This window comes from Amblyraja radiata, chromosome 28, assembly GCF_010909765.2.
Source record: "Amblyraja radiata isolate CabotCenter1 chromosome 28, sAmbRad1.1.pri, whole genome shotgun sequence".
Taxonomy (NCBI): domain Eukaryota; kingdom Metazoa; phylum Chordata; class Chondrichthyes; order Rajiformes; family Rajidae; genus Amblyraja; species Amblyraja radiata.
This window is the reverse complement of record NC_045983.1, coordinates 22,964,803-22,985,536: the sequence shown is the minus strand read 5'-3', so window position 1 is coordinate 22,985,536 and position 20,734 is coordinate 22,964,803. Positions and strand designations below refer to the sequence as shown.

The following is a 20,734-nucleotide window of genomic DNA, read 5'->3' as shown; positions in this document are numbered from 1 at the left end:
TGGAGAGCATGCATAGGTAACGTTTCGGGTCGGGACCTTTCTTCAGACTGTTTTCCGGAGATGCTGCCTGATTTGCCGAGTTACTCCAGCACTGTGTCCTTTTGTGTAAACCAGCATCTGCAATTCCTTTTTTCTACAAGGAGAGAAACAAGTCAGTTGAGTTAGCAGAGAAAGTGGGGGAAGGCAATGGGTGGAAAAAAAGGGGATTGCTCTGAAAAGGTGAACTAGTAGTCATCAAAGGGTAGTTTACTCCCTTGTGTGATGTGTTGCTCAACTGAGACGGTCTGTGTAATGTTGCCGGCTAGAAATGAAAGAGAATGGAAACTAGATGACATGATAAAATGGCCAGTCCTGATACAGTCAGAAAGAGGGAGTTTTCTAAAGTTAGAGAATTTAACATTGAATATTACAGGCTGCAAGTTGCCCAGGCAAAATATGAAGACTTTAATTTTTAGTTTAGCTTAGAGATACAGCGTGGAAACAGGCCCTTCGGCCCATCACGTCCGTGCAGACCAGCGATCTCTACACATTTGCACTATCCTACACACACACTAGGGACAATTTACAATTATACCAAGCCAATTAGCCTACAAACCTGTACACCTTTGAAGTGTGGGAGGAAAGCAGAGAAAAACCCAGAGAAAACCCACGCAGGGCATGTGGAGAACGTACAGCTCTGTACAGACCAGCACCCGTAATCAGGATACGAACCCGGGTCTCAGGAGCCGTAAGGCAGCAACTTTACCGCTGCACCACCGTTCCTCAAGCTTGTGTTGGGCCTCTTTATAACAGTGCCAAAGTTCAGAGATAGATATGTCAGAGTGAGAGTAAGGTGGTACATTAAAGTGGCAAGCAACTAGAAGCTCAAAAACTGCCCTTTCGCATCTGAAGAAGGATCCTGACCCAAAGCGCCACATATCCATGTTCTCCAGAGGTGCTGCATGACCTGCTGAGTCTTTCACCTCTTCCCGACCCAGAGACTAAGTAGGTAAGGCAGTAATTCACTTGCACTTCTTCCAATGTAGTTTATGGCATATGATGTTCACAATGTGGTGTCTCTACCATAGAGAAATCAAATGCAGATTGAGGGATCATTTTGTGGATCACCTGCGTTCAGCCGCCACTCTCATTCACCATCCTGCCTCCACTCTGACCTCTCTGTCTGAAGCCTCCTGCTCTGTTGTGGATTGTTGCCTATCTCCACTCGAGATCCCTTTGCTGAATCTCACCATCCTCGGTTTTTCCCAACGATTGTCTAATGATTAATTACTCAGTTTGGGGATTTTCAAATGAAAAATTATCTTTGTCATTTTTCACATGTGATGACTCTTGGGCCTTCAAAGTGGAATAAATCCCACTGTGTTAAACTGTAATAGAAAAAGGCACAAAGTGCTGGAGTAACGCAGTGGATCAGGCAGCATCTCTGGAGAACAAAATATCCAAAACATCACCTATCCATGTTCTCCAGAGATTCTGCCTGACCCGCTGAGTTACTCCAGCACTTTGTGCCTTTTTTTCTAAACAAGCACCCGCAGTTCCATGTGTCTACATGTTAAAATGTAATATTGTTCCCAATTCAGTAAGACAATGGTGGTCTGGAGGATAATGCCAGGGGGTGAGTAAGTGATGCTTCTTTACATGAGGACTGTAATCCCCAGCTGTGGTCCACTGACCCACCTGGTTTCTGTCTCCACAGCTGCTTACCTGGAGAGACACAGCCCTAAGTCTGCACTCAAGCTCCTAGAGAGAGACATGGTCAAAAACGAAGAGGAATCTGAGGTGAGCTCTTAACAAAACTAAAGCCCTCACGACCCCTTTTCTGATAGACTTGGCCCCTATAACACAACCTGCAACCATAAAAATCAGAGTTTTTTTTTTGCAGTATCGTATCATAAATATTCAAACAAACATCTTTGTCTATGCTTTGTCATTTTAATTATAATGATGCCTAAAATTTTTTACACCCAAGTATGTGCAGAAAATCTCAAATCTGACCCAACCATAATGTTAGAAAGATGTTGAAAGAGAGGGAACCAAGGTTATTATGTAGGTTATTACTATGTAAACAGACCCCCTCAGATAATTGCTGGTTTAAATTACATTCTGTTCATGGTTCAATGGTTTCTGTATTATCATGTGTACCAAGGTACAGTGAAATACTTTTGTTGACATTCAGCTCAGAAAGACTATCATCATACATAGGCATAATCCCCCGGTCAGTACAGAATGTACAGGGCAGCCCACTGTCTAAATGAAAGTGGCACAATTTTGGCGCCATTTTACAGTCCCAGCAGCCGCTGGCCACGAAGGCCCGTTGCAGCCGTCGCCTCCATTCCAGTCGCCCCCGCAAACCCTCGCCCCTCTCCTTGCACGGCCCTCTTCAGCCCTTGTTGCCCAGGGGGGCACCTCCTGCAGCCGACCTGAAGAAGACCCCCCAACCCATACTTCCCGCAGAGCTCTTTATCCAGCGTTCACGGGCGTCTCCCTCCGTCCTCCTCTCCGGGCGAGCCAGGCCTGTGGTTGGAATACAGCCCCGGCTCACCGTATTATATCAGGCCAACTGAGTGTGAGCTGTAAAGAGAGCAAATCAAACACATCGGAGATGAAAGTCCTTAGCCTGGGAATGTTTTTAATTTATTTTCATATTGCTCAACCAAATGGATTAGCATTTTTGAGTCATTTTGATTTTTCTGATACTTACTGAGACAAAAGGTTGTGAGTTCAAGTTCCACCTCGGATCTGAGCACACAATCTGTGCTGCTACTTCAGTCTGCCAAGCTGGATAAGGTTTTAAACTGAGGCCCAGCTGCCTTTTCATTTATACATTAACCAGTTTTATGGTCATTCACAGCAGGATTATTTTCTGGTATCCTGGCCACTTCAGATCAATAACTAGTGACCTATCTTGTTCTCATCAGAGAAATGCTGCTTTTACCCCTGTGACATAAGGGACTGTATTTCAAAGCTGTTATTGTCCTTGTGCTTTGATGTTCATTCACGAGCAGTAGAAAGCAGGAGGATTATCAGGCCACGGCTGTAGTGACTTTGGCGATTGCAATGAATCTCCATTTCTCTAAACTTCAATACATTTAATAATTTCTGAATTTAATCGCCCTCTTTGGTGCCTTAAGGGTCACAAGGGACTCTCCTCTACCATTCGATAAGGTCACAGGTGATCTCTTTGTAATAATAAACATATTCCCTTCTACCTGTATAACTTTTCACCTCCTTGTTTTTCAAGAACCTGCCTGTTCAGTTGAAGTGACTTATAACTCATGATTCTCCAGAAGAAATAAAAATCTACCTCATCTTAAATGGGTGACCCCTTATTTTGTGACAGTGATTTTCAGTTCTAGTTACTCTCGTGAGGACGTATTTTCTGTATGTTCTCCCTGTCAAAACCCCGAACTCTCTTGTATGTTTCAATCGTGTCAGCCCTGGCTGTTTTAACTCTGCTGGATTGAAGCCTTCATAGTCTGACCTTTCCTCATTGTCCAGTCAACCTTCTCTCAACCACTATGGTGGCACGGTGGCGCAGCAGTAGAGTTGCTGCCTTTTAGCGCCAGAAACTCGGGTTTGATCCCGACTACGTGTTGCATGTCTGTGCGGCCTTTGTTCACCCCGTGACCTGCTTGGGTTTGCTCCGGGAGCTCTGGTTTCCTCCCACACTCCAAAGACGTACAGGTTTGTAGGCTAATTGGCTTGGTGTAATTGTAAATTGTCCCTAGTATACGTAGGATTGTGTTTTTTGTGCATGAATCGCTGGTCGGTCGGACATGGTGGGCCGAAGAGCCTGTTTCCGTGCTATATCTCTAAACTAAACCACTTCTACTATTTTCACATCCTTCCTTAAATACAACCAATACTGTACACGTTACTCTAAATGTGGTCTCACCAATGCTCTATATAACTAAACCTTAATCTCCCTGCTTTTTGTATTCAAATATCCCAATGCTTCATTCGTTTTTCTAGTACTCGCCGCACCTGCATGCTGACCTTTTGAGATCCGACTGCTTCTCAAACCTCTGCTATCGTTCATCATTTTGATAAGATTCCTTTTTCAAATTTCTCCCTAGACTGGATAATTTAATTTTTTTTGCACATAATACTCCATTTACCAGATCTATTTATGTCCCTTTACTGCTTCGTTATGTTGTCCTCACATCTTACTTTCCCATCTATCCTTGTGTCATCCGTGAATTTAGCAACCAAATCTTTGGCTTTTTATATAAATTGTACAGTGTTGAGACCCCAGCACTGATCTCTGTGGCACACCACTCATTACATCTTCCATCAATAATGATTGATGCCTGCTGTCTGTTTTCTGTTAGCCAGCAACACTCCATCCATGATAATACGTTACCTCCAGCACCAGGAGCTTTTATTTTGCACAATAATCTTTGATGTGACACGTTATCAAATGCCCTCTGGAAATTTGAATCTAAAAATTCTACTAGGTTCCCTTTTTTTTTCATGGCAGAAGTTGCTTCTTCAGAGCATCAATAAACTGGTCAAACAGAATTTCCTCCTGGCTTTCCTGGCTTTGCTTAATTACCTCGGATTGATATAATACATTTAATACTAGCTTCCAACACTTTCCCATTGACAGATGTTCAGCAAACTGTCCTTTACCTCTCTCTCCTTTCTTACTGTAAGTAGGCAGGATGTGAATTAATGTCCTGGTGAATAAGACTCTGGAGAATACTTGCTGTTAATATGTGGTATTGGGAAACTAATCATGATTTGTACCTCTTAAAAGCACAAATGCTTGCACTAATGGCACCAGCTAGCAGCACATAAACACACACAGTGCGTTTTTGAGCATGTTTTTATAGGCAATTAAATTTCACCCCTTTATATTTTAATACATCCCTTGATCGTCAGATTATAATGGATCATTATTTTATTTATTTTTTGCTGGATCATTTGTTTCTTTATTTATTGATGGATCGTACCTGCCCAGTTTGGATTCTTTTTATAAAGATTTGAATGCATGATGTTTCCATGTTAACCCGACCAGCAATGGTCACCTCCTATCTCTGAGAGTATAAAGAGTTGAATAAAAGTTCTGTGCATTTATATCTATGCCAGAACTCTAGATTGGGTGTCACGTTTTATACCCCTCTGACAGTAAACAGCAGAGTTAGTAGCACAACTTCAAAAGTTTCACTCGCAGCTTAAACCCCTGTCCCACGGTACGAGTTCATTCCAAGAGCTCTCCCAAGTTTGTCCTGATTCGAACTCGGAGATTTACGGTAATGGCCACTCGTCGGTACTCGGGGCTCTCGTGGACATTTTTCATCATGTTGAAAAATCTTCATGAGTCTTCCCGTGCTTACCTGCCTTTAGCGAGTCTTCCCGAGTACCTGCCGTTAGCGCTAAGAGACGTCCCCGAGCTCCGACGTACCCGCTACGTTCATTCTCCGTGCTTACCACGAGTTTGATTTTTTTTAAACTCGGGAGAGCTCTTGGAATGAACTTGCACCGTGTGGCAGGGCTATTTCTTCATTGGCCGCTGGTAATTGTAAACTTCCATTTGGAGCCATGTTATACAACAACTTGTGTAAGATACACGGTGCAGGATTTCCCACGAGATTATAAGGCTGGTCTTGTTGTCAATTATTCACAACACAGCTGGGGGAGAAAACCTTATCAAAAAGAGATCAGCAATCTGGAAAACCGAACATTCCTTCTTCTGAGTGCATTAAAATTTAAAATACAGGCAATCTGCCCAAACGGAATATCAAAACCAGGGAGAGGTTATCTCAGAATCCCAGGAGGGGGTTCAGAACAGCTGGTATGTGTGCTTGTCAGAATTCTCACCTGCTCTGGGTGAGAGAGCATACTGAATATTTATGTACAAAGTGGTACAAAGGGAATGACATCTAAATCCACCAGAAAATAATTTAATGAGTTGAAAGGATATTGGAGAGCATGAGGCTGTGGCTGAAGAGGCAGGACCAACAACAACTGCTTCTGCTTCACTCAACTGACAAGGGCATAAACCGAAGCTTAACTGGGCTGAATTTGCAAGGCGGAGCAGCTTGTTATAGCATGGTCATCCATTTATGTTACCCCGATATATGCGAATGCAGGAGCTGTTTTCACAAACAAATAGTCCATAAAACAGTTGGTTAGTTTTGTTTTATTGGTGTTGGTTGAGGTAGAGATATTGTCTGGTACTTGGGGGCAAATCCCCTTCAGACTGTGCTTTGGAATCTCCAGCAGCTGCTTAATTTTAAGTAATACACTATTTCTGAACCTGACTATTTTTGCTGCTAAGTAGGAAGGCTGTAAGTGCTGACCTGGACATATATTAGCTAGGCTGGGTACTTCCATATGATGTGGAGGGAGTTCTGTACATTATTTTCCACCATGGATACCAAATATACTGGTATCTATTAGAGGAGCTGGCTAGTATAGGGTAGGGCATAAGTTTAAAAGACAATAACGGAGCATCCCATCCACTAGTCAAGTGAATGAAACTAACTACTTGGTTCAGAGACAGATCTATTCCATGGTGGCAACACAGCTGCTGCCTCACAGCTCCAGTGGCCCAGGTTTGATCCTGGCTCCTGGTGCCGTGTGTGTGTGAAGTCTGCACATTCTGCATGGGTTTTCTCCAGGAATTTTAGTTTCCTTTCACATCCCAAAGACATGTGGGCAATAAGTTAATTGGTCACTTTAAAAAGACAAAAACGTGAGCAGCTACTCCAATTTTGGCCTCACAACATCATGTACATTAAAAAAAATACTTTGACACAAGGAACTGCAGATGCTGGATTTTAAAAAGACACAAAGTGCTGAATAACCCAGGCAGCATCTCTGGAGAACATAGATAGACAATGTTTTGGGCTGGGACCCTTCCTCAGACCCACTTTCCTATTTCTTAATTCCAACCATCGTGCAAAAATAGGTATTTTGCCAACTTTTTACTGCAACTGTCTAGAATGCCCAGGTCTCTGTATTCCACTAACTCTTTGTTAAGGTAACAGCTTGCCTTTAGATTCCTCCTACCAAAGAGCATGACCTCGTATTTCCCCACATTCAACTTTAATTTCCAGGTTTACGGCAGTTATTCGACCTATCTATATCCTGCTGCAGAGTCCAAGGTTATGGCTCCAAAACTCACAATCAATTGCAAAGTGTCACACCTCCTGAGAAGTTGAGGTGATCATGAGTTCTTTCTTTTATTACCTGTCCCCTCCTTAAATCACTGTCAGTGCACCCTAAAGTCAAATAACACTCAAAGAAGTTGTTTTTTTGTCACAATCCTTACTCTAAGTAGAACACCTCTACCGTTCCGACCCCTCCATGACCCATATGTTGTCAGACTGGCTGACTGCCCTATAATTGGTTGACCATCAATTCCACTAGCCTGTCAACTGCACCCTTAGAAAAATGTCAACTCCCAAGAGCCCAATACTTTAAATGTAAATAAAGTTACTTATAATTTTCTAAGTCCCTTTATGGGCTTGATCCAATTGGCTTTGTCATCTACTCCAAACCTGCAACCAATCCCCTTCCTCAGTTCTCCATTATTTGGGTATCCTACAGTCTTCTGGTAATTATTCCATCAGGTCCCATAACCTGTGGCTCCCCTCATCAATCTGTGCAATTTTCTCTAATCCTTTCCTACTTTGAGATTGTCCTTCCACTCCTTACCCAGGGATTTCACACCATTCTTTGGTTTAATGTCCCTTACCCCTCAGGAGAGCACGAGGTATTTGACATATCCAAGCACAAAGTAGAATTTAATATTGCTGCCAATCGGTCACACCGTGATAGAACTGTCCTCTGTTTTGAACTGCCCCCTTTTATTACCTGTCCCCTTTTATTACCTATTCCCTTATCTCTCTAATCTGCTCCCAGCTATGGTCACAGCAAGGTGGTTATATTTGCATTGGAATCTTAACATAGGCAAGCAGAAAGTTCATTTAAAGTCCAATGGGCTGAATAATTATTTATGTATTGTGAGTGTTCAATAAGCAAACGTGAAGCTTTATTTAAATTTGTAAGGCTCATAAATGTTTGAAATTATTTTAAATAGCAAAGGGAGTTTTTTTAAACTCTGCGTCATTGGTTTGTAATATGTCTAAGCCGGATCTTTCTGATCTCTGTGCTTTTACACTGATCTATAATAGATAGGAGAGTTGTGCGGTGTGCCTGCTTCACATAATAATATCATTAGCATTCAGCGTGCTGGCCTAAAGCCTCAACATCTAAACAGATAAAGCCTGCTGCCTCACAAATAAACCATTGCCTTTTCACAAATTTGTGCCTTTAGGAAAACATTGCTCAGTTAAAGTCTGAGGAGCCATGGCATGCAAATGTGACATTCTATTTTAGTATTTGCCTTATCAATACAGTGCATCACAGTGTTTACAGAGTTCACAAAATAAACCTAATCTGGCTTGCTCATTGATTACTGCCCCGTCTAGATTAACAGGTGTTTATGCTTCCTTCAGAGAAGCCTAGCTAGATGCAAGAACCCACGCCAAATGGCAGCCATGTCTCATGTAAGGCAATCGCCCCCTGACACATACGGAAGTTTCGAAAACATTGTCTGTATCCCTAACAGCAGCAGCTATTGGAAATTAACGTAGGTGAAGCTCAATGCTGAAGATAAAAATTGAAGTGTAATAAATGACAGGTACATTTCCACGGCAAGTGTTTTAAACAGGTTTGCTGAACGTTCCCTATAATAAACGTTTACCAAAAGAAAACTAGCGATATCTCACTTTCATCTCAGAAACACAAGCATCTAACACCCTAAGGAGGCTCAAGATAGGCAGAGAGTGCTTCATTATTTCAGGAAGCTGTGGTCCACACAAACCACTCTGTGTCTGAGTGCTGCTCTGCACCAGATGAAATATTGGCTGCCTGACCGCAGAGCAGTTCTGATCAAAGCCGTTTCTTGCTTCATATTTAACTCAGGAAATGTATATAACCCTCCCCCAACGAGCTTGACTGAACCATCAGTTATGGTATCAAAAGAAGTAAAAGCTGAACAACTGGGTCTTCAATCCTAATATCAATCTGCAGTGGTTTAGCATGCCATTCAGCTGGACTATACAGTCACGTAGAATGCATGACTAAAACTGGGCTGACCACCAATTAATGACCAACTGGCAATGACCTGCATTGGACACGAACAGGATAAAGATACAGTGCGTAGGAAGGAACTGCAGATGCCGGTTTAAACTGAAGATAGACACAAAATGCTGGAGTAACTCAGCGGGACAGGCAACATCTCTGAAGAAAAGGAATGGGTGATATTTCGGGTCGAGACCCTTCTACAAACAGCTCTGGAGAAGGGTCTCGATTCCAAAACGTCACCCATTCCTTGTCTCCAGAGGTGCTGCCTGTCCCGCTAGGTTACTCCAGCATTTTGTGTCTATCTTCAGGATAAAGATACACCCCACCGTCAACCACGCCATGTGCTCCTCATGCACGTCTAGGGGCATGTGTGCAAAATGTGAAAACTATCTCACATATTGTGGCAGGTTTCATGCGGACGTACAAAGTGGTACATTGTGGCAGGAAGAATGAGGTGATGCAGTTTTGAACTAGGTGGTTAAATGTTAATTGACAGACGTGTACATTCATTGATTGTGTCAGAGCAGCTTAAGAAAACATGTAGGTTCCTGGGCTTCACAAGCCAGGGCAGAGTGTAAAAAACAGATAGGTTTGGTTGAACCTCCACAAACATTGACTGAAGTATTGCATTATATTGTCTGTACTTTAGCTACATCATGTAGGCCTTAGAGAGGCTTTAGAAAATATTTTCCAGAATGAGGGAAGATGTGGGAAATCTTGGATCGTCGCCTGCGGAGCAGTGAAGATGAGAGGAAATTTGATGTACAAACTCTTGACTGATTTACATGGGATAAATGGAGAAAAAATATTCCCATTAATGGAGGGATCAAGGACCAAAAGATATGGATTTAAAAGTTCCAAGACATGAGGAACATGTTTTTTTAACATAACAAGAAATTAATTGAAAACAAGGTGGATGCAGATTCGTCGTGGCTTTCAAAAGGCAATTGATGAATAAAATAAATTGTCAGGTTATATGGAGGAAAAAGGGGAGTGGGTCGGTTCTACAAACATTGCTCTTAAAAGTGCAGACTCGATGGGCTAAATAATCTCCCATTATGTAATGATTAACCAAGCACAGCCTGCCACTGGCTACCCCACACGATCATAGCTTTCTGCCTGTGACGGACTTGTTTAACACAATCTTTAAGAATGTTCTGCCCCACAAGCAGAAAAGACAAGTAGCAGTGGTGATCTTATGCCCCCGTCCCACTTAGGAAACCTGAACTTCTGGAGACTTTGCGCCCCACCCAAGGTTTCCATGTGGTTCCCGGAGGTTGCAGGTGGTTGCCGGAGGTTGCAGGTAGTGGAAGCAGGTAGGGAGACTGACAAAAACCTCCGGGAACTGCACGGAAACCTTGGGTGGGGCGCAAAGTCTCCAGAGGTTTCCGTTCAGGTTTTATAAGTGGGACAAGGGCATAACAGTCACAATGAGGGGAATCTGGGAGCCTCCAGCATCAACATGACATTTCATGGCATGAGGTCTAATGCAGTCAAGTAAGCCTCCTGCAGGTAACTGTGTTAACATCTCCCATCTTGCTATCCTGATCAATCAATACTCCACTCCGTAGAACATCTCTTGGCAGCAAAGCCACATAGTAAACTCAGAGTTGGGGACTTTGATGGACCATTGATGGACATGGGTCAATTAGTCACCACTAGCTAAAACATAAAAATGTTGGAAACACTGGCAGCACCTGTGGAAGAAGGAACGATTAACATTTTGGATTCAGGTCCTTTCATCAGAACTGGGAGAGAAAGAAAAACAAGTTTTAAGTCTACTTAAAAACTAAAGTGCATTTCTCTCTTTTCTAGGGTGTTCAACCTGAAATATTTCCAGTATTTTCAGTTTTTGTCTGATTATTTATGGATTAGCACTTTGCCTGTGCCTGGGTGATAATTAGGGTAGACCTATAATTTTTGAGCTGGGTAGGAGAAAGACAGAATCTAGATTTACATCCATATTTCTGTCCATGCACCATGGTTTAAATTTGAGCTTCCAGATGAGGGCTTAGTAAGAAAATCAATATGACAATCTATACATTGGTCATCAGCATTCACTGATGCACAATAACCACCTGTAGCTGGGGAACAACACAATGTGAGTCTTGAGAAAACATGCGTTAAGATAAAAAAATCAGTTCACAAATATGGTTCAAAGTTCCGACAACAATAATTTATAGGTCTTGGATATCATCCCTGTGTTTATTAACATATTTGAATGATATACAGACAAAGAGATACTGAGGGAGATCACTGTGTTCCTAGACTAGCAACGCAGAGACCCAGATTAATGAGCTGCCTAATGGGCCTGTTCCAATTTACGCAACTTTTTCGGCGACTACCAATGACTATAGGTCGTTGCAGGTTGGCGAAAATGTTCAACATGTTGAAAATTCAGCGGCGACCAGAAAGATGCTACGACTCTTTGGGCGACTGAGGAGACTACTCACGACCACACAGGCGACACCCTGGCGACATGTCGCGGGGTGAAGCCTGTATGGCCGAGAGTAGACGCCCAAAGAGTCGCACCTTGTTCTGGTCGCCGCTGGATTTTCTACATGTTGAAAATTTTCAGCAACCTGTAACGACCTATGACGGGTGCCGGCAGTCACCGAAAAAGTTGCGTAAGTGGGACAGGCCCATAAATCTCACTCTGGCAGTTGCAGAATTCAACCTCGATTAATGAATTAAACTTGGATTAAAAAAAGCTAGCATCAATAATGGCAACCTAAAAGCTCATGTCATAAAACTAAGGTCTTTCAGGGAAGGACATCTGGCCAACTTGTCTATCCCAGACTATACGTGACTCCAGACCCACTAATGTCATCTGAGTTTTAACAGTCACATGGTTCAGGGGACCAGGGAAACATGGGCTCGTTAGTGATGTGCAAATCGATTGAAGCAAAAGGTATATTCACCAGGTGGTAAAACAATTGGCGGCTTTGGTCTGATTATAAATTCTTTCCAGTCGTACGCAGCAAGGCTGCATCCCAACCATACCCTAACAGCAGTGTGTAGAAAGCAACTCTGCTGCCAGAAAGCATAACCGTACAATAAGCAGTGCTTACAGTGTTCTTAACTCAGGTGCCATGTTTTGAACTGGAGTTCGCCCATAAATTGAATTTATTAGCTGCACACTGATGATCCTGAGCTTATATTGGCAGAGGGGTCTTGCTCAGACATCTACCGGTTTGCATCAAGTCCAGTTATACTTGGTAGTACTATAAAAGTCGGGTACTGTATTAGGACCTGGTCGATCTCTGGGCCTCAGACCTTCCACAGACTTGGGGCAGAGCTCATGGAGATCTGTTCTGCGGAAGGGGGGGGGGGGGGGGGGGGGGTGTGTGTGTGTGTGTACATACATGTGGGGCCCTCTCTTGTTCAGCTACCGGATCGAAGTGTATAGCTATAATGAGTTTGTTATTCTTTCCAGGAAATCACTAATACATTTTTGGCTGGCCAGGTGCCGCTGGATAACTTCCTGCAGAAGTACCACAGGACACGAACGCTTTGCCATGTGAGAAAAACACAAGTGGAGAAGCTGCAAGAGGTGATAAGAAAGGACAAGCAGAGTCAGCGGTTGCCACAGAGGCCAGAACAGCGATTGGCCTTGCACCATGCCCCTGCCAACCTGAGAAATGGACCAGTGGGTCACGTGCTGCACCCGCGTCAGGGCTTCAGGCCCGCAATCGTCGTCACCCCGCAGACCAGCAGTCCCTTCCGTTCACCGTCACCACTTCCTCAGAGCAGGAACCTGCCTCCGCTCAGCTCGCGCGAGCACCTAGCTGCATCCTCGCAGCCTAACACTCCGTTTGCACCCCTGGCACTTCGCTCAGGCCTGCGCTTGCTGGGCCAGCTTCCAATATGGACTCCTCGGCCATTTAAGATTCAGCGGGAGTACCCGGTGCAGAAGCAGCCACCCTACCGATAGGAGCTGACACAGGCCTTCCAAATCTAGCTCTGTGCAAACCACTGCAGGTGGGGAACAACAGAGTTGTGGACAAAACCGCATCCAAAATATCTCGTTGGGAAAGGAAGGAGAGAAGAGAGTGAGTGAAGGTAGACACAAAATGCTGTCTCGTCCCGAAACGTCACCCATTTCTTCTCTCCAGAGTTGCTGCCTATCCCACTGAGTTATTCCAGCATTTTGTGTCCACCTTCGATTTAAACCAGCATCTGCAGTTCTTTCCTACACAAGAGAGTGAGTGATTTATGTGGAAGACTTTCTTTGGAGGGTCAATGGAGGAGAAATGGTCTTTCAGGATCTCGGATAGCTCCTGAGCATGTTTGTAAAACAAAAGGTGGAAATCCTGTGCGATGCTGAGCAAGAGGTGCCAAAGGTTTGGTACCATCGGATTAAATGACTGTCTCTTCATAACTAGTTAATTCTAGGATTTGCCAGGAAGAAATATTTCAAACTCCCATTTTACAACAATGGATTTTCTACTTTTATTTTCCGAGGATCATTCTCTACGAATGTATCGACTTTCCATGAGAACGACACTAACTGGCCTGGAATGTACGTCATGAACGCGTGTGCAAGAATGTTTCTATTATATATTTCCTGATGCCAGTGAAATGAGTAGCTCTAAAATGAAGGTCTGTCTGATTTTAACCTTCTTTGCTCAGAGGTATGGATGTCTAAAGATGACTACACCTTAGAAATTGGGCTCCCTCCCTTTGGATCAATTGGATCAATATTGTTTTGTTGCAGCTCAGTTCTGAATGGGACTGGAACTGCTCTGGGTTACAGCTGGTGAGTTTGTGTAGACTCTCAAATGGTATCGTAAATGAAACAACGCAAATATCTACCTGTCAGAAAACAAAATCAAGCCCAACTTTTTCATGCAATCTCTGGCAATCGATTAGATGATGGGGAATTCCTCCTGAGTGCATCACAATGGGTGGTTTCTTATATTTGAACTAACCAACCTAGTACGAGGGCGACTCTCAGTGTTTGGGAGTAAGTGGCTATCAGTAAATGTTCATTTTGTACCTGGTGCTGCAAAGGTAAATAGGTGACATAAATGCCTCCAATGTACATTCTGCATTTACACTCATCTCATGTACGAACACAACAAAATCCATCTGACCTTGCATGATTTGCCATAAATCTTCTTGAAGACCCTGCTCTTCCATCTGTTTTGGCAATTTCTGGTTCATTGTCAATTTTTGGTTCATTGTCAAACAGAAAAGTTGAATACCTGCAACGTTTAAGTAACACTTAGTTGTCCAACAAACAAAACTGAAAATTAACCTTATTTCCTGATCTACAATGATCCATAATCTAATCGTGGAAGTGTAAATGTCACTCTTGGTTTCAAAACCTTCTATAAAAAATAGAAATCAAGTCACTGACATGAAATTTGGAAGCATTTACAATTCAACCCTTGTGAATGACTTCAACCAATTACAAGAGGCAACCCTGACCTGCTTTTGCATATTTACATTAGTACTGGTAAGGAGATGGGCCAAATTAGTAGTCAGATCTCACACTGGTTCTTCACACAACTAATTGCTTTGAAAAATCTGCTAGTTCATCCAAATCTAAATAAAATTAAGTCACATTAAGTTTACAGCCAGTTTCAGACCTGTTTTGCTTCTGTATGGAATTAATAACTTTTAATTAATTAACAATTACATTTATGTGGCTACTCTGCACCTCTGTACCAGCTAGTGTAGGCTTAAAGTGTATGGGTTCATGGTTCCTCCTGGTTTGGTCATGTACTCCCAAGTTATTCTCACTGGTTGCAGTAGTTGTTTATATTTCATAGACAAGATCTGTATATGATATCTTACTCTTTATTAAGGGCTGCAGGGTTCCAGGAAACAGGACTTCAATATATTAAATAACCTCACCCTTGAGTACGAAAGAGCACGGAGGCTAAAGGAGCAGTCAACTTGAATTTAGAACTACTAAGTCGTGATCCATTAATCCTCTGGAATTCTTTGAGGAAGGAATTACCGAACTGAACTGAAATGGAAATATAATAGATTTAGAATTTTAGTTGTTTGGTGGTGTGAGACCGTTCGTTGTAGATACGTGGCATGGATCAAATAGGATATGAACTTTGGAATAAAATGGTAAGAAATGGAAGATGCTGAAGCTTTTGAATGGAGAAGCTTCTCTGGAAATAGTAGTATATACACAATTGCGTACTATGGATGCCATTTGATTGCAGTAGTCTTCCTATAGGTTTCTGACACTTGCAGCTGACATCAAGTTAACAAGTATCAGGGAGATAAATAGCCTTCAGATAGACTGGGAGCACCAAACAGATGGACCAATTGTTTTCAGTCATATGGGTAGTTTGCTATTTAATTATTTTGTCTCCCATTTATTAACATCCCCAGTTACCAAATCTTACACCGACTATTACTGTATACTCATTGGATAACGCATTTTCTTGCAATCTTTATTCATTACTTCTCAGACTCTTTGTGTGTCAACTGGTTCTTACTGCCCTCAAAACCTATTTCTTTGTTTGGCAGGTGGATTTTAATACAGATTTACCACTGACGACCTGTGGACCAATATTGAAAAAAAACTATGCAATAAAATGTTAAGATCAGAGTAACATGTGTTACACTGCAGCAAAGCTGGACTTCAGATTACATTTGTGGGAATCCACAAAGAAATCTTTTTAAAAAAAAGACAGACACAAGAGACTGCAGTTGCTGGAATCTTGAGTAAAAAGCAAATTGCCGGAGTAACTTATTAGTCCGGCAGCATCAATGGAGGGAGAGGGGCAGATTACATTTTGGAATGAAACAAAATCTTATCTGTCCATTTACCTCCACAGATGCTGCACGACGCACTGAGTTCCTCCAGCAGTTTGCTTTTTACGTTTGAAAAAAAAAACACACTTTTCCCTTAAAGCTTGGATACAATGCTTTTCTTTGTGCAATCAGCTGACAGCACTGCCAATTAACTCTCTGTGCACCCCTCATATGCTCAAAAGAAATAAAGTCCCAGCTTATCCAACTTCAACCCTGCAAGTTAGGTAACATCCTGATGAATCTCTTCTGCACCTTTTCCAACTTGATGACATCCTTCCACCGTCCTGCATCATGTTGTCCCAACTTTTGTACTTGTCCTTACTGCCCTCCTTAAATAATGGAACACCATTGGTCACCCTGCAGTCTTCAGGAACACCCCTGTGGCGAATGATCATGCAAATATTTCTGGAAGGACCTCCACTATCTTCTCCTTAGCTTCCCACAGGAACAGAGGGTGTGCCTGGTCACACCCTGGGGATTTATCCACCTTAATGCCCATGAAAACCACCAATACCTCCTCTTTGTATCATTCGTATCTGAACTAAGACATAATATCTATTGTGCCTCAATTCCTGAGCTTCTAAGATCTTTTCCTCAATAAAAACGGACGAGAAGTATTTATTTGATATCTTCTCCATATCTTGTAACAACTCTACACAAAGACACCCGTGTAATCTTTAAGGGGACCTATTCTTTCCCAGGCCACCTTTTTGATATACCTGTCGAATCCCTTTGGATTTTCTTTTACCTTGAGTACCAGCTACATTTCATGCCCTTTTTTTGTGCTCTGTTGATTTTCTTCTTAAGTGTCCTCCTGCACTTCTTGTAATCACAGAGGGTTTCACTTGAGCCTGGCTACGTAGATCTGACATATGCCTGCTTTTTCCCAACTAAGGCCTCAGCATCTCTCATTAACCACGATTTCCTTAACTTGACAGCCTTGTCCTTCAACCCTAACAGGAACATGTTGCCCCTGTACTCTTGCTATCTCAATTTTGAAAGCCTCCCACTTGCCAGGTGTCTCCTTACCTGCGAACTGATCTTCTAATCGATCTCTTCAAGTTCCAGTCTAATGCTTCCAAATTCGGCCACAATTTTGGTTCTTAACTTCTCCATAGCTACTTTAAAACTAATGGAACTAATGGTGCCAAAGTGCTCCCCGGTGACAATTCCGTCACTTGCCCTACCTCATTCTCTAAGATGATATCCAGACTTCTGCCTTCTCTCGTAGGGCCCGCTCTATATTGACTGAGGAAGCTTTCTTGGACACATTAAACAAATTCCACTCTTTACACTACGGAGACCGAGTCAGTATCAAGGAATTTGAAATCTTGCCACTAGCAGAAAATTGAAACCATCTCAGAGTCTAATGAAGACAAAGTGGGTGAATTTTATCAATGCTTTTCCCCAGTTGTAGTCGCTTCTACAACTTCAATGTGTATTTGGTAAAAACTCAATTTATGTGCAAAAACCTTTGCAGTAAGAAAAGCTCTGAGAAAATTCATGAAGCATCTATTTCCTGGAATCCCTCAGTGCCAATTGGAAAATGTTGATTTAATTAACTGCAGGGTCCCAAATGATATTGTCTTGATTTATAAATTGATAGAAATCAGTTGTGAGGAAAGTTTGGACAACCTGGGGTTGTTTGTAACACAGAGAGAGCGAAGGAGGAATTTTAATTGGTATCTTAAATGACATGGGCCTTGGACAAAGAAAGACAAGAGAGAGGAATAAATTTGAAGTGTTAGAAAGTTAAGAAATGGCTCCACGCTTAAATTGATGGACTTCTAGAAATCAACATCTGGTGGGGAGGATTTGCAGAGCCTTCACTACATGTGGAGCATTTTTGTGAAGCAGCTTCTCGAGATTGTTTTCTTGCTCTGCAACTTCTGATGAGGCTAAAGTGAGATCCAGAGGCTGTGCCACAGTGGGGAAGGAGGTGCTTGATAAAGTCAATAGGTTCTTCTTCTTCTTTCGTGTGGCGTGCACAGCCTAAAGTTGTTGGACAACTTGTTCTATTTGATCTTCCGTTTGTGCACGTCGAGTTGATTGCATTAGTCGAAACAGGGCGGACAACGTGAAGGTTGCAATCTTCCACCCCAGTCAATGGGTTGATATTTTGGGACATCGAGCGCTCTGCCCATCATTTTTGCTGAGGCTCCATGTGCTCGCGATGGAGGAAATTCAAAATTGGTGGTGGGAGCCCAGATGCTCCTTCGCCATTTCAGGTGGTCATTGGTCAAGGATTTCTATGAGATGGCGGAGATGGTTCAAGGAAGCTTTGAGAACTGCCTTTAAGTATTTTCCCTGTCCTTCCAGCAATCTCTTGCTGTAATAGATCTTTGATATACTATTTAAGAATGCTGCTTATATAACCCCACATTCATAGCTGGCTGAGCATTATTGGAGGAAGCTGGAAGAGGACACTGACATTATTTATTCCGCCAATGGATTTGAATGATTTTTGCAGAAAGACATTGATAGTATCTCCCCAGTGCTTTAAGGTATTATCGTAGGAAAACCATGTTTGTGAAGCATACCAGAGCATGGGAATCACTGCTGCCTCGTAGACCATCACTGTTACGCCAAGTTTGAAATCTTGAGCTTTGATCGCTCTTTTCCTCAGAAACCCAAAGGCTCTGCTGGTGCAGTAGAAAGAGAAGTGAACATTTTCATAAAGGCTTCTCTTTGCAGAGCAGGATTTGGGAAAGAGCCACCTTTTCCAATGTTTCTTCACGGACCCATATTGTCAGGGGGTTGTGTTGTGAGAGGATGTCAAGTACAATGTCGATACTCTGGATTGTTTCAATGGATTGAACCTTGGCCTGTCAATGTATATTTGCAAGAATTGTCAGTGCATTGAAGCACATTGTGACTGAGGTTGGAATGACCTTAGCTCTGGAATGAAGGTGACATTGGTTGAATGGTTCCCCATTCATTCGCTTCAGCAAGAAACTTGCAAAAGGTGAGGTGCAATATATGATCATACAAAAATGAGTAGAGGTTTGGAGCAATAACAAAGTATTGACCCCGGTCTTCGAATAACCTGCTTAGAATTATCGCTTGCTTGCCATCATTTAGCAGATGAAGAATGGAAATTATTTATTTTGAGGGCAGATGAATTTGAAAGGGATACTCCACAGTCTTGCAGTTGGTGATATGCTGTAAACTATGAACTGAGATCCGAGATGTGGTATTGCACTGGGGAAGTATTTCTCAGTCAGCATGGACAAATGGCCAAAGAGCCTCATTCAAAGCCATTAATTTCTATAATTCCATCAGTTCTTTTGAACCTGTGCCAGCTCTCTGTAACCCTGATGATCTTAACATAATTTCCATTCCTCAGGGCAATGTGTAAACATACATACCCAAGTGTCATTGCAAGGGTTGCTATGGTAATTGTAACTGCTTAAATCTGTGTGAGTAGTTAGAGTAGCTTGCTATTAACATGGAAGTGATTTCTCTGAAATTCAAGTCACATTCTTGCTTACCATGGTTCCAGATAGCAACAGTGACTCAAAAGTAATTTATTGGTTGTGAAAAGTAACATTATTACTCTCCATAGCCTTGGAATGTCCTTGGGTAAAAGTCACCAAATTTATGTATGTTCTATTTCTTGCTCTTTAAACGGTTTGCATGGTTCTTCCTGATCCAGCGATGACACAATTTTCTGCTTAATTCTCCATTTCTGTGGTCGATTCCTTTTGCACACAACTACCAAATGGGGCCTTTCATTCCAGTTTGGCCCAACATCTCATATCACCAATCCCACTGTTGCAAGGGCCGTTGTCACTTTCTCATGTTGCCTTGTCCAACACATTTTTTTACACTTGTCCATGCTTTGGAAGGTCAGTGCCTCACTTACAGGACACCACTGGAGCAATTTCCAGGAGCTCCTTTTGTCCCATGCCTTTGATGCACTCTTGTCCCACCTTTTTGCAACCTTACCCGATCCAAGCTTCTCAAAACTCTTCCATGCCCACGTTGCGTGGTTCATTTTTTACTTCAACCTCTTTGTCACTATTGTTCAGCTCTCCACTGCAGGCAAATAAACTTCCGAGGCAGATTTCAGAGTGAGACGTTGTGAAAGAAATGGGATTTTGATATTCCGCGTAAGCACTGTGAAGAGAAAAGGGCATCTTGTGCAGGGGTCTAAGTGGGGATATTGCAGGGTCACTGGCTGTGGGCGCTGTCACAGCAGAAACAACAGTATTGGGGTGATTTTGTTTTCTAAGAATGATGATGAAGGAGAACATCATGTACACCACACCATTTTGTACATCATGATTTCAATAAAAAAATCTTTTTGCTAACAGAAATTCAGCTGCCATGTTTTAATTGTTAGGAATATGAATGCCTTTTCAAATGATGAATTTTAGCCTGAAGATTAGAATTTTTATTTGTCTAAATATGTTAGATTGCTAAAGACGGCATATCAGTTATTGATTCTATTCATAACAACACTTGATATAACTGAATTATTATATCACCCACAATTTTAGTTAAGACCCCTGTTAAAAAAGTTTCAATAAACAGGGTAAATCCTCTGTGAAAAGAGCAAAGGAATGATACAGGAATGTGTGTTATGTTCAGTCAAAATGTGCTAAAGCAGCAATTGGCTCTGCTTGTTCCACTAATTAGCAAGAATAAGAGGTTCCAAGAAATTCTCATTCTCATCCACACTGGAGCTTATTAGATCATTGTAAAAGACGAGGCTGAATGTTTGCAACCAAGAGCTGCAGACTTGATCCACATCAGTCCCCTGCTGAAGTCTCCACCATTACTCTTCTGACCAATTCTGCACCAATTTAGAAGCACTGATTGCAGCAAAGGCCAAGGCCCCCAGCGGCAT

The 20,734-nt window shown here is 42.4% G+C and overlaps 1 protein-coding gene across 1 annotated transcript in view; it reads left to right on the top strand.

The window, feature by feature from the left end:
• The window catches only part of vps37d (VPS37D subunit of ESCRT-I), a 40,257-nt gene extending 20,056 nt beyond the window's left edge, over positions 1-20,201 (top strand). Inside the window, exons 3-4 of the mRNA XM_033046063.1 lie at positions 1,697-1,779; positions 12,536-20,201. Of these exons, the coding sequence (XP_032901954.1) occupies positions 1,697-1,779; positions 12,536-13,033 (581 nt within the window). The 3' untranslated portion in view covers positions 13,034-20,201. The remainder of the gene's footprint in view (positions 1-1,696; positions 1,780-12,535) is intronic.
• Positions 20,202-20,734: the final 533 nt, after the last annotated feature.